We start from the raw sequence: 15,534 nt of genomic DNA on the forward strand, positions 1-15,534 counted from the left end.
TAAGGGAGAGAGAACATTTTTGTTAGTAGACATCAATTTTAGAAACAGATAGGGAGATACCTTTGGGTAGTAGATTTAACAGTAGGCAATATGGCTATTTTATCAGTGTTATTAAAGGCATAAGCAATATGATATGAAAGGAGAGAGAGAAAGAGAGAGAGAGAGGGAGAAGATATGTTTAGTAATGCTGGCATTTAGCATTTTGTTTGGTATTGAACATATGGAGATATTATTCGTAAGCTTTAAGGTTACAGGCAAGGGCGTAGGTTTGGTCTCAGCATTGGTAGGGACACCCTCCCCCATATACAAAAAACATATTTGATGTTATGTTGAACAGGCAAACTTTATTTAAATGTATTTAACTTGGAACTGATTTAAACATAATAAGAATAATAAAACCTTAGTTTAAATAAAAAACAAAACGTTCTCCACCTCATCTGAAGCCCTTATGGCCCTTATGGTCCAGCTGCTGCTTCCTCAGCCTGCACTACATCTGCACTGGATTTCTAAGATTCCTGAATGCATGTCAAAATATTGCCTTAATGAACAAATTACATAACTGAGCATTACATGAAGTGCATTTGTTTGTTCTGAAACTAATTTGTAGTAGGTAATTGGTTCAGGTTTTATGGAGCTGTTCTAAGCCTACATCATCTGTAAGGGAGAGTGGGGTAATTGTGCCACCCCTTATTTCTAGGGAACCATAGAAAAATGTGGTCAAGTGACCACACATTTTTGAAGAGTCCGCCATTTAACTCATCCTGCAAAGAAGAGAGCCTCTTTGCATGAGAGATAAGCACGTTTAAGTTAAAAAAAGAAACAGTTTTTTGCCTTTCAAAGTAAAATTTCTATGATCACAGTTTTCTGATTGTTGTGTCTAAACAGTTATAGACAAGTTTGAAAACATTTCACACATGTTTCAGTGCTTTGGTAAGCTACAGTATAATAGGCTTGTAGAAAATCGGCCTTTGATGTTGTAAAATAACTTTAAATAAACCTTAAATGAGTAATTTTGCATTGAATTTGTCTAGCTTTTACATAGCATCACAGTTTCTGAGATGCAAATATAGGCTACTGTTTTACTTAAATAATAATCAATGGCACAATTTACCCCAATGTATTCTCTTTAATGGTACAACTTGCCCCCGAACACTTTTTTTCAGAAAGCTATATTTCTTAAATACTATATTTCAGATCCAAAGTGATTGTCCCCAAGGATGCACCACATCCTGAAATATATGTGCATATTTAAATTGGAAGCATTACTGTCATGGCCTCGCTTAAAAGTCACTTAAAAAAAAAAAAACTGGCACAACTCACCCCACTCTCCCCTACTGGATTGCAGTGCAATGTAATATTGTATTGATTATATGCTGCATACATTTGGGCATCCTAATTTATTTTTTACTACCTACAATGTATAACATTTATTCTCAAAATAGCCAGTGTGAATGATAACATTCATGGGTCACATTGTCTTAACATCCCTTAAAAAACAGTATTTGAATGCAATATTTACCAAAAATGGACAATTCAACGTATTATCTGAACCCCTTATGCTGATTAATCATCACCCTGCTCTTCATCTGTAGCTTCAGGCTGAATTGTATCCTGCACAGCAATTCATCAATTCAATACAATCACTAACCATGCTAAGTTGACTGCTGATTACTTTTGCCTTCAAGACCAGCTACTGCTAACACACTGGTCGAAAGATTGCAGACGATAGGGATAGATTTAATACAAGCAAAAGGTACATGCTCTACACACTAACAACTTTTAAAACATGTTTCCATTGCAGAATGGGTGGCGAAGTAAGCCTAGCAGGGTTGCACTGTGTGGGTAGTGTTCCTACTACTAGCTAGCTAACAACGACATGGGCTTCTTGATAGCGCCTGTCTCTCTGGGTAGAAAAAAACTTCTGGCATCTCTCTTCTTTATAGGCGGCTTTTTCCTATGTACAAAGCACGAAAGGGTCAAAATATCAATGCTGAGACCAAACTAAATTTAGGCTTTATTATTTCCTGGCGTATTTAGTAGCTTACCGTGTCAGACTACTGCCAGTGGCAGCTCTTTTCTGCAAGTCAGGTTTCACGACGTGTTTCGGACTCTTGCCACTTCAGCCAATTAAATGACAGCATTTTGTCTCGCAGGCTCGAGGGAATTGGAAAACTTGGAAATGAATGTTTCAATCTTTTGGGCGACGAACATAGTATTGATAATAATACAAATTAGTTTGCAAATATATAATATTGACAATAATACGAATAAGTTTGCAAATATATTGTGCACATTTCCCCCCCTCAAATTAACAAAATATTGGTGGGGACTTTTTTTGTCTTTCCCAAACTTTGGTCGTGACTAGTCCCTACCAACCCTATGCAAACCTACGCCCTTGGTTACAGGGTACACAGCAGTGCCCAAATGGCTGGTGACAGTCGCAACACGCGCCGTATGCTGTTCCCGGGATCCGTAAAGGCCCTCCTACACGGTACAACGTACGCTGTCTGTACCACATATTTTTATTTGTACTACAGCATTTTTGTGTTTGGATATGTCTGGGTGGCTGGCTCAGCAGGTGATGGGTTTATCGACGCAATTACTTGTGGCTAAAGGAGGCATTAAAGACACGGTACAACATACGCTGTCTGTACCACACATTTTTATTTGTACTAGAACAATTTTGTGTTCGGATATGTCTGGGTGGCTGGCTCAGCAGGTGATGGGTTTGTCGATGCAATTACTTGTGGCTATAGGAGGCACTAAAGAAGAATGTCTTTTTGATTGAATACAAATAAGATACTGTTACTGTAGCAAAACTTGGGTTTGACAAATGTATTTTATATCGATATTTATAGACCGGCAGTAAAAAAAAATGATCCAGGTAAATACTACCTGCTAGGTAGTCATACTATCTAGTTACTTAAGCTAGCTGCTTGGAGGTAATAAAAAAGGTTTTGTTATTGTATGAAACTTGGTTGTATGAACCTATTGTATGAAACTAAAATGGCTGTCATGGTTCTATTATCTGTTTTTAATATGTTTAATGTTTACACTGAGGAGTTAAACCTGTACTGCTTCTTTAAGAGGCTGCGGTTTGTCATCAGCCCTGCATCACTCTCAGTCGGTGGTTGCTGAATTGAGGAGAGGTACTGGTGTTGTACTCGCTACGCGTGTAATTCAATCCGGTTTCTGTTCGTTGTTTCAACAGAGGATGGAGCTGTGGTGACCATTGATGTGGGTTTGGCCTATAGAGATGATTCACTCAGTGAGTGGACTGAGATGGCCCACTCCATTGAGCAGCGGAAGCTGAGCTGCAATTTCACAACAGAAAAGGTATATTTATAGCAATTACACAACAGAAAAGGTATATTTATAGCTATTTCACAATAGAAAAGGTATATTTATAGCAATTTCACAACAGAAAATGTATATTTGTAGCAATTTCACAACAGAAAAGGTGTATGTATAGCTATTTCACAACCGAAAAGGTATATGTTTAGCTATTTCACAACAGAAAAGGTATATGTATAGCTTTTTGTTAATGCTTTTAATTATTTTGTTACATTTCATCCTGGTTCCTTTGTCATAGCCTTTACACAGATAGCCATGTCATGTATTTTCTGGTTGGTGTATTTTGTTTGTTGGTGATTGATTGTTCTTGTCCTCAGATCATAGAAAATGAGGGGCGATACTATGAATGTGACCTCTTGCCTTTTATGGAAGTGGGCAATGTTGCTCACAAGTACTACCTTCTTAACATTCGACTGCCCGTGAACGAGCGGAAAAAAGTGAATATCGGTATTGGAGAGATAAAGGACATAAGACTTGTGGTGAGTAGAACTGGTGGCTTTCAACTTGTGAAGACTCCCTTCAGTTTGTTTTCTGATTAATGGTTTATGTTTACAGTTATGTACAGTGGGCAAAATAAGTATTTGAACCCCTACCGATTTCGCAAGTTTGGCCACTTGCAAAGAAATGTGTGATCTAGAATTGTATTGGTAGGTGTATTTTAACAGTGAGAAACAGAATATCAACTGAAAAATTCAGAAAACTGCATTTTATAACATTTATGAAAAAGTATTTGAACCCCAAGAAACAGCAAGAATTCTGGCTCACAATGACCAGTTATGTGCCCAAGAAGCACACAGATTAGTCCTCATTAGGTCTAACAAGGTACACCTGATCTCAACTGGTGACGTTTATAAAAGAAACCTGTCCAAAGAATCATACTTCACCCCTTCAACCTCACCACCATGGGCAAGACCAAAGAGTTGTCCAAGGACGTCAGAGAAAAGATTGTAGTCCTGCACTTGGCTGGAATGGGCTACAAAACCATTGGCAAGCAGCTTGGTGAGAAGCAGACAACTATTGGTGCGATTATTTGTAAATGGAAGCAACACCAAACAAATGTTAATCGCTCTAGGTCTGGGGCTCCATGCAAGATATCCCCTCGTGCGGTATCGATGATCATTCGAAAGGTGCAGAATAACCCAAGAACTACACAGGGGGAGCTTGTGAATGATCTCAAGGCAGCTGGGACCACAGTCACCAAGAAAACCATTGGCAACACACCACGCCGTAATTTTTTGAAGTAGTGCAGCACTCGCAAGGTCCCCCTGCTCAAGGAAGCGCATGTACAGGGCCATCTGAAGTTTGCCATTGCACACTTGAATGATTCTTAGGAGGATTGGGAGACAGAATGTGGTCAGATGATACCAAAATCAAGCTCTTTGGCATCAACTCGACTTGCCGTGTTTGACAGGGGGGGGAATGCTGAATATGACCCCAAGAGTACATCATACACACCACCGTTTCTCTGCCAAGGGTACAGGACGACTCCACCGCATCAAGGGGACTATGGATGGGGCCATGTAACGTGGAATATTGGGCTTGAACCTCATTCCCTCCCATTGAAAACGCAACCTTAAAGATTTGGAGAGGATCTGCAAAGAGGAGTGGACCAAAATCCCTCCTGAGATGTTTGTAAACCTGGTGACCAATGTCGGTACCTAGTCCAACCAAAGACTTCATTACCCACAATTCCCTTATCACCTAAACTCTCTTATCTGCATTTCATGAGACGGCATTGGCTGCCAACAAGGTGTTAAAAACCGTGACGCACTTTCTCACTATAAACTGCGTTGAAATGATACATTCACTCTCTTTGCGAACTCTCTCTACTCTGGCGTTGGCCAGCTCACACCTCTCTATCTCTTGGCGTCGCCCAAGGAGCGTCTTCGTCCTTCCACCATCAACTGGTGAAGGCCTACTCTTTTGTTCTCAACAAAGACAATCTCTCGTTAGCCAAACACTGCCCGCTAACTGAGACAAAGTAAATTTAGCAAAGCAGCTAACATTAGACCTGCTAACTAGCTATCTCTGCAACCGGGACAAAGCACAACAGAACTCACGGAAACTGCAACATTCCGAGCGATCAAAATCCTCCGATCTAAGCTGCAGTGTAATACCGACGACATCACAGCAAGGACAACTTCTCCATCTCCGGACAGCATCACCTCTTCTCTGCCTCCTCAGCGTCGGATACGCCAGCACAACACTTTTCCAAAGGACTGGTAAAATCATCGACTGGGCAGTTAGCTATTTAGCTATTCACAACCTGGCTAAGCATAGGACTGTTTACATATGCCATTGTTCATGTATTGTATCTGTTTTGTTTACCGAACATAACTGTTATATACTTTCATTGTTAGTTGGTAGTTGGCTTCGCCACACCATCTAAGGGTTAACGTTAGGATTGCTTCTCATATACATCGGGACTTGCATGCGTTACTAACCACTTCCCTCTTCTAATATGGCATCTTAAATAACATACGATAACAAATACATTGGCCTTCATATAGCCACACACGCGAAGCTCATAATTGAACTTCCCGCTGCAGAAAGGCTCGTCCTTATTCATCACCACACATGTATGTTCACGATTGCACACACATGCACGCGGAACTACGTGGTCAGGACAAAGGAACACACACACACACACACACATAGTTTCAGGCGCGCTCCTAACAGCGCAACTCTGAGCTTACAAGCTCGCTCGCTCGCACACGCACACTCCCTCTCCCTTACACATACATATACTCCTTCAATTAATTAGTTAGGTACATTTAGCTAGATTACATATTGTGTGTTATTTCTTTATCATTGTGTAATAAATACTTTGATTTATATACGCTGGTTTATTTAATGTTACACAAGAATGGACGTTGTCAACCTCTTCTATTCAGAACTCCAATGACCTTCAACCATACTATTAATAAGGTAACTGTGTAGTTATTAATTTAATTATTAATCAGAGTTCCAAATTGATAGTATAATATATTTTATGAGACTGATATATTTAATGAGACTGATTTGTGGATTATCAACTTAATTGATCTGCCTTTGTGTTGAATGGTTGATCCCTGTCCAATCGGGTGAGATTACCAACATATTGTTGCTGTTGCAAGGACAGCACCAGTGTGTCTTGGTGGCCCTCGTGAAGACAATATCACAATTCATACACAATTGCACCCACATTCACCCGGCGCCTGCTCATTGGGTAAGATACCTACATAATCTGGTACTCCAATATGAGAATGGTACCCATTTTACTTACATAATATGGTGCCCCGTGTGAGGATAGTACTGTTGGCAATCATTCATTATTTGTGTAATATTAATGACCGCTTAATTTCAGGCCAAATTCAGAATTTGATATTCTAGTGTTAGACTAGTCTAAAAGTCGTAACACTCACCGCCACTAGTCTGTCATAGGACTAAGCCCTAGCTGTACTTACAAATAAGTGCAAAGCTTTATATATCAAATTGAGCTTACAAGCTATTTGATATTTTATTAGTGAATTATCACTTTTTCCAAACCTTGGAAATCTTAGAACTTGCTATTGCTGCTAGCCATTCAGGTTGAACCTACTCTGTAGGAATTGTGAATTTCTGTCCAGCATTTGAATACCACGTATTCAATGTAACATTGTCAAGCTGTCAGCTGTAACTGTGCTTAATCAAACTGTTTCCCTTATTTTTAATTAATTCACAGCGTGCCACCGGCCCTGTGAAAGAGAGCTTGTACCTGACTGTTACTGCCATGCATTCCAGCCAGTAATCGGAATAGAGACTGAGAGAGAGCCACAGCGAGCTACCGGCCCTGTGAAACACTTGTGTACCTAGCTGTTACCACCACGGGTTCCAGCTTGAATTTAGGTAACTGTGACTGACCCTGACTGTAATTGCTTTGCATCTCAGTTAGTGTACCCAAACTTTTATGCCCACTAGACCCACTAGATGGCGCTGTAGCTACACCTCATTCCAGGAAGCTACTCCTCATAGCGTAGGTAACTACACTTCTAGGTTAGGCTAGTGTACTGTCCAAGTTACACTACAAGGTGTCTGCCACTGCAACACCATAGCCAAGTGCCTAAGTAATTTCATAACCTACCCTATTTTACATTACTTTAGCTTACCCCTCTAGCTAAACATAACAATGGATAACCCCTGTGTAGATCAGTTTATCTCTTCCGTAGCACAAAGCCTAAAACCTGGTTACCCTGAACTCGTTAACAGTTTGAGTTTTAGTGAATGCAGGAAGGAGATAGACTCTCTACTAAATAACAGGTATGATGCGCAGACTGCATCCAAAGACCCATTGTTAACGTGCTTGCTACTGAACTTTCACAGGCAAACCAGCCTTGCCTTTCAGTGCAATGCAGCATTAGAAGCGCAGAATGCTAGTCTCCTCCAAGAGGTACAGACAGCTAACAAGAAAGCTATGCGCTACCTAGGAGACCTACACTCAACAGAGTTAGAACTCTGTTCACACAAGGAGGAGCTACTGAAGGTTAGGTCAGAACACCCTGCCCCACCACAGTCGTTCAGCCGATGTGAGTCTGGTTACTCTGATTCACACTCCTCCCTTGGTGAAAGGTCTACCCCTCCTTCATTCAGATGGGAACACTTCCCAACTGACCATCAGTCCTTGGGAATGAAGTCAGCTCCTCAACCTCCACTGAGAGACCGAGTTAACAGCCTGACTTCCCATTTGCCCCTAACAGATACAGAAGAAACAGGTAGTTTATTCCCCAGTAGATATACTGCCCATCCTTCTTCTCAGCCTCTGTTAAATAACACTTTCTTCCGTGCCCTTCCCTCCGAAGGCAGGACTAGGTCATGTACAGACTGTTCAGCCTCCTCTCCATACATCCACGAGAGTGAGTACCGCTGTCCAGCATCTGCCTCTCACCCAGAGAGAAGCACATTAGAATGTGATAGACATGTCCGTTCCCATGCTAGATTAGTCTCGCCTTCTTCAGAAAAGACCCTACAGAGTCCCCGTCTAGAAGCGCTTGAGCTCATAGCTAAGGACATTAAAATGTTTGACCCAGACCACCGTGATCAACACATTGACGATTACTTTAGGGAACTAGACAATAACATGACTGACCTACCCAATGCAAACCAAAGGGAGAAAATTAAACTCATGTGGAAAACCAGCTCTAAAGCAGTCCACAAGTTTATTCAGGCACAACCTCCCCATATCAGAAATGATTACGCCGAGCTCTGTCATACTTTAAAAGAAGAATACTCTTCTCCTGTTGACGAGATCGCATCATTGGTTGCTGCCTCCCAAGTCAAACACACCCGTCGAGAACACCCTAGGGATTTTTATAAACGTTTGAGACATGCATACTTCCAGGGCAAGAATGCACCAGGCTTAGAAGAGAGTTCCACCTTCAAGTCTCTGTTCTTGCGCAACCTGCACCCATGTGTGCGCACTCACGTTTCCCTAATGACGCATGAAGGTAACCCCTCAATGAATGAGATCAGGAAAATGACACAGATGGCTTGGGAAACTGTTGTCAATTCCAAAGAAAGGGGGAAAACAACTGAGCCTACCTGCTCAGATACTAAAGCGTCTCACAAATTCACGGTCTCACAAGTTCACCCTCACAACAGACCAAAGGGGGGTGACAAACGGCCTCATAGGGACACTGAGCGTAACCGCCATGTCCATCATCAGCGTCGTAATAGTCATACATCCCCTAGAAGCAGCAGAAGGCCATATTCCGAAATCATGGCCCAGAAACATGACCTGCCCCTAGATTCGACGGATGATGACTACCATCACACTGACCGACACTCAGACCATGGCCGCAAGGCTACAGACAGTGATAGTGCCTCTGACTGTCCCTCTGACTATGGTTACCCCGAGCGTAACAGCCCTGAGCCACGAGTCAGACGACACTCCAAGCGCATGAACTCCAGAGTTCGCCACTAACTGTCTGTTGAGCCAAACAACACAAGCCACCCTGCACTGACAGTAAGACAAATGCTTGCTCAGGGATCTCACTTTTCTTGTAGTTGTATAGGCCAAACTTGGATTTGTTAGCAACAGCAGCAACTTCCATTATTCTGAACTGGTATTTCATTTAAACTACCGCAGTAGCACACTAGCTTCATACATCGCAGACAAAGCTAGTCATGCACATGTCCACATCAAACACAAGTTTAGGACATTACCATACTGCCACACAAACCTTGATACAGCCATTTGAGCTTTAAGATTTTGAGATCATGATGACACCCTTCCGCAGCAGAACATGCCTGAAGGACAAAAACAGCAAAGGCTGCCAAGACTAGTCAGTCACTAGTCATCTACTAGTCAGTATTGTCATCCAATCTATTGAGTGATTCACCAAACACACTCTTGGATTCTCAAGAAATGGTTTTATCATTGTATCAGGTGCCACTATCTCTGCATCTCAGCCTAACAAGTTGACATCACTAACTTTTCCTATTCTCACTAACCCTGATGAGTAGACGATCCACTGGTTTATTTGTTGTATGCTATGTCATTGTCATTACTGTTTATTTTGATTTTATCTTTGTAACTTGATGACCTTGTACCTGCTTAGCCAGAATAGATAGTATCAACAAATGCCCAGTACTGATGTTACAACTTTGACTGTCTCACCAATGAACTCTTTCCACACATGGACTATGCACTGTTGTGCTCACTGGATCACACATCCGGTGCTATCAAGTGACCACAGGGGGGATGTCGGTACCTAGTCCAACCAAAGACTTCATTACCCACAATTCCCTTATCACCTAAACTCTCTTATCTGCATTTCATGAGACGGCATTGGCTGCCAACAAGGTGTTAAAAACCGTGACGCACTTTCTCACTATAAACTGCGTTGAAATGATACATTCACTCTCTTTGCGAACTCTCTCTACTCTGGCGTTGGCCAGCTCACACCTCTCTATCTCTTGGCGTCGCCCAAGGAGCGTCTTCGTCCTTCCACCATCAACTGGTGAAGGCCTACTCTTTTGTTCTCAACAAAGACAATCTCTCGTTAGCCAAACACTGCCCGCTAACTGAGACAAAGTAAATTTAGCAAAGCAGCTAACATTAGACCTGCTAACTAGCTATCTCTGCAACCGGGACAAAGCACAACAGAACTCACGGAAACTGCAACATTCCGAGCGATCAAAATCCTCCGATCTAAGCTGCAGTGTAATACCGACGACATCACAGCAAGGACAACTTCTCCATCTCCGGACAGCATCACCTCTTCTCTGCCTCCTCAGCGTCGGATACGCCAGCACAACACTTTTCCAAAGGACTGGTAAAATCATCGACTGGGCAGTTAGCTATTTAGCTATTCACAACCTGGCTAAGCATAGGACTGTTTACATATGCCATTGTTCATGTATTGTATCTGTTTTGTTTACCGAACATAACTGTTATATACTTTCATTGTTAGTTGGTAGTTGGCTTCGCCACACCATCTAAGGGTTAACGTTAGGATTGCTTCTCATATACATCGGGACTTGCATGCGTTACTAACCACTTCCCTCTTCTAATATGGCATCTTAAATAACATACGATAACAAATACATTGGCCTTCATATAGCCACACACGCGAAGCTCATAATTGAACTTCCCGCTGCAGAAAGGCTCGTCCTTATTCATCACCACACATGTATGTTCACGATTGCACACACATGCACGCGGAACTACGTGGTCAGGACAAAGGAACACACACACACACACACACATAGTTTCAGGCGCGCTCCTAACAGCGCAACTCTGAGCTTACAAGCTCGCTCGCTCGCACACGCACACTCCCTCTCCCTTACACATACATATACTCCTTCAATTAATTAGTTAGGTACATTTAGCTAGATTACATATTGTGTGTTATTTCTTTATCATTGTGTAATAAATACTTTGATTTATATACGCTGGTTTATTTAATGTTACACAAGAATGGACGTTGTCAACCTCTTCTATTCAGAACTCCAATGACCTTCAACCATACTATTAATAAGGTAACTGTGTAGTTATTAATTTAATTATTAATCAGAGTTCCAAATTGATAGTATAATATATTTTATGAGACTGATATATTTAATGAGACTGATTTGTGGATTATCAACTTAATTGATCTGCCTTTGTGTTGAATGGTTGATCCCTGTCCAATCGGGTGAGATTACCAACATATTGTTGCTGTTGCAAGGACAGCACCAGTGTGTCTTGGTGGCCCTCGTGAAGACAATATCACAATTCATACACAATTGCACCCACATTCACCCGGCGCCTGCTCATTGGGTAAGATACCTACATAATCTGGTACTCCAATATGAGAATGGTACCCATTTTACTTACACCAACTACAAGAAACGTCTGACGTCTGTGCTTGCCAACAAGGGTTATTCCACAAAGTACTTAGTCATTTTTGTCAGTCAGTTTTTCCTAGGGGTTCAAATACTTATTTTTTGCATCAAATGCAAATAAAGTAATAAAATGCATTTTTCTGGATTTTTTTGTTGATATTCTGTTTCTCACTGTTAATATACACCTACCATTACAATTATAGATCACACATTTCTTTGCAAGTGGCCAAACTTGTGAAATCGCTAGGGGTTCAAATACTTATTTTCCCCACTGTAGGTACAAGTCTTTAAGTCAGATTTTCTTTTTATTTGATTAGCTAGCTTTCTTGTGTCCCAACCTTTGGTAGTGAATGGCATCGTCTTCAAAAGAGTTTGGACCTGATGGGCTACTTTCCATAAATGGAAGGTTGTATGAGCTCAACACATTGATCTTCACTCTAATTATCTAAACGGTTGATGATGTAGTTGGTGGTAGCCTTTGTAATTAGACTAGTCAGGTCGACATTAGTTTCCCTATGGGTTGAGATAGCTAGCCAGTGAATGGATAAGTACTTGAATTTCATTGTGAGAAATGTAGGTCAGCTAAAGGACTTAACAATAAATAAAAAACAACTTGTATTATAAGCCTTGCATATTATATATGGGCCATTCTACCGAATTCGTGTAATATGCAGTCCCTCAACAATAAAAACTATTTACAAAACAATTAGGTATTTAGGCATAGATATTTAATTAGAAAATGTTATGGTCTATATAAACCCAATGCATTACATGAGATAGTGATAAGCTAAATATATACAAAATCATCATTTATAGGGTACTTTCTATTGGGAAGTAGCTGTCCCCAACCCTGACATCTAAATTTCAATGCCTTTAAATAACACTTTTCAATTTTTTTAGATTTTTTTCAATGATTTAATTTCAAAGATCTTTATGATTGGGTTGAAATAGAACTTGGAATATTTAGATTTATTGTGGGTTTAATTTTTAAATCAATTTTCTATACTCAAAAAATCATGTCCCTAGTTTTCATGTCACTACCGAAACACAAGAGTTTTAGTCCATTGGCTGAGCCTGTGTTTTAGCCACGACTCTGCATTTTTGACCATGCAGTGACACTGCATCTCTGACCCTCATGGTTGAATGGTAAGTAGCTAAATCCCATAGTTTTTATATAAATGTGTTCCAAAGTCTGAAAATCGACGTGTAACCTTAAGAATTGTCACTACCGAAACGCATGTTTTCTTCAATTAAGTAAACCTTTTGGGGTTTCATGGAAAATCTTATGTTTGTATGTGTGTTCACCTCTTCAAAGATGTCTTTGCATGCAGTGTGCTTGTTAGAATTCTTTATTTATGCTTAAAATTAGCTAGAATTGTCACTACCGAAACAGTCACTACCGAAACATATGGTAGTGACCTGATGATTTCAGTAGTGACAAAATGAAATGGTAAGTAGTTCAATCCGATAATTTTTTAAATAAATGTGTTGTGTGGACTAAAGGGTGGCCCAGAGCACTTTTTGGAAGATTTTGGGAGAGATATGAACATCCATCCAACAGTGCAGTCACTACCGAAACACTGGATGTCACTACCGAAACAGTGCAGCACTACCGAAACACAGGATGTTTTGTAAAAAATTAAGTATATTGAGTAATCAACTAAAATGTTATGATACTGATTGGATTAATGTATGTTCAATTTCATCAATCAACAACTCTGGAATCAATATGATCAGTATTTTGCATTTTACAAAGAAATATTGCACTTAGATTTTGATGAATTGTATAAATTGAACTTGAAAATTTGGTAAAAAATTCATTTTTATGGATTTCATTGTGAAAACCTTCAAGAAATATTTGTAAAAATACTCTTCAGAGAAGGGAAGGAAACACAATCTGAACAGGTCAATAATAATACTTTTTTACTATAGTAAATGTGATGTTTCGGTAGTGACAATTTTTGGAAGAGGAAAAACATTCCAACACATTCTGAAAATACAATATAAAAATTGACTGTTCTTTTACTAGATAAGTGTACTTTAGATATGGTACAATATACATACGGACAAAGTTTTGGGAATAAAACATAAAAAAAATCGAAATATTTCCGACCTGACTTTGCACCAATTCGGTAGAATGGCCCATATATATTGTATTATTAGCCTTCAGTTTTGAAAAGTATCACACGGTACACAATTTTTTTTCTCTCCACACGAAAACAAGAGCTATTCTGAGTGGCCCAGACGTCTGCACTGAGCACACGTAACATTTAGCAGGTGCCTCACAGCAGTGTCATCTTCTATTGACTGACCAATCAAATCTATGGAGAGGACTTGAATCTAGGGAGAAGTGTGTTTGTGTGTCTGTTGGACAGCAGCTAATTCAAATCAAATGATGCCTCAACACTCTTCAGTTAGTGGCTTTGAAAACACAAATTAAATATGTGAATATTGCATTTAAATGTATGTGAAAATGTCATGTAATATTGTAGTGTAATTCGATTAACGGCTCAAACACACAAACTGCGTGAGTGGTACACTCTGAAGGGACAGGCACACTAAAAGTGATGCAAATGAAAGCGGCCCTACAGACTGCACATAAGTCATTTAGGTTCAGCAGCTCTATTTTACAATTGAAAATAAACAATTTGAAACAGACAACTCAGCACAAAACACATTGAACTAAAGGGAAAATGTCCTGTGGACAGATGAAACAAAAATAGAGCTTTTTGGCAATGCACACCTACAGTTTGTTTACAGACGGCCCAATGACGCCTACAAGGAAAATAACACCCTACCAACAGTTAAGCATGGTGGAGGATCCATAATGCTGTAGGGCTGCTTTGCTGCATCTGGTACTGGAGGCCTTGACCGGATCACAGAAATCATGAAATCAGAGAATTATCAAGAGATTTCAGGGCGAAAATGTCCTACCCAGTGTAAGAAAACTTAGTTTGAGTCGAAGATCATGGGTCCTCCAGCAAGAAAAAGACCTAAAGTTGAAAAGGGAAAAAAGGTTTTAAAATGGACAGCAATGAGTCCTGATCTCAATCCGATTGAAAATGGAGTGAGCTGAAATCTTTCCATTTATTTCTGAAGATATTGTAGAGGTTATGCAGAAAAATGAAGGGGTGCCAATAATGGTGAGTAGAACTGTATGTTAGAGGGCCATCACTGAAATTCCAAATGATGACTTTTAGATGTCAGGATCACAAAAGGCCTGCCTTGAAAATAACAATTGTTTTCAGACCAAAGACATGAAGAGATGACAAAAACATGGGTTTTCATTTTGTAGCTTTACCTAGTGGTCAAATTGGGTAATTGTTGCTGGACTCCCTCAGGGCAGAGGCTTGAGTCAGACTTGAGGCCTGACTTGAAATAACAATACATTTTTAGACCAAAGATATGAAGAGTATTGACCAAAAACATGTTTTTTCCTGTTATAGCTGTCCCGAAGGTCCCAAATCCTCTTTGGGCGGGGTCTTACGTCAGTCCACCAAGTTTGGTGTAGATATATAAAAGTGTTGGTGAGGTATGAGCCCATTTCCTGTTTGGTGGCTTCGCAAACCAATTTTGATTTTGTCATGGGCGAATGCTTTCAAAAAATCTAAAATCCTTGTGTGAATTTTTGAGGCTCTGTATGAAGATAATCTCTGTCAAATTTGGTGAATATTGGGCAATTTTGTTTGTAGTGTGTTTTACATTCGAGTTGCCATTTACCAAAAAGTAAATACTGCAATTCCAGCGCCCATTTATCCCCTTCCAGCTTCTGAACCTTATAAAATATCTAAATGATGAAAAGGTTGTAGCGTAGGCCTACAGGTCCGCCTCATCCAA

At 40.2% G+C, this 15,534-nt stretch overlaps 1 protein-coding gene across 1 annotated transcript in view; it reads left to right on the forward strand.

The window, feature by feature from the left end:
- wls (Wnt ligand secretion mediator) overlaps positions 1–15,534 on the forward strand; it is a 72,273-nt gene that overhangs the window by 29,901 nt on the left and 26,838 nt on the right. The window contains exons 3-4 of the mRNA XM_080836569.1: positions 3,212–3,336; positions 3,672–3,833. Coding sequence (XP_080692695.1) covers positions 3,212–3,336; positions 3,672–3,833 — 287 coding nt within the window. The remainder of the gene's footprint in view (positions 1–3,211; positions 3,337–3,671; positions 3,834–15,534) is intronic.

This window comes from Sprattus sprattus (genome assembly GCF_963457725.1).
Source record: "Sprattus sprattus genome assembly, chromosome: 4".
NCBI classification, from domain to species: domain Eukaryota; kingdom Metazoa; phylum Chordata; class Actinopteri; order Clupeiformes; family Clupeidae; genus Sprattus; species Sprattus sprattus.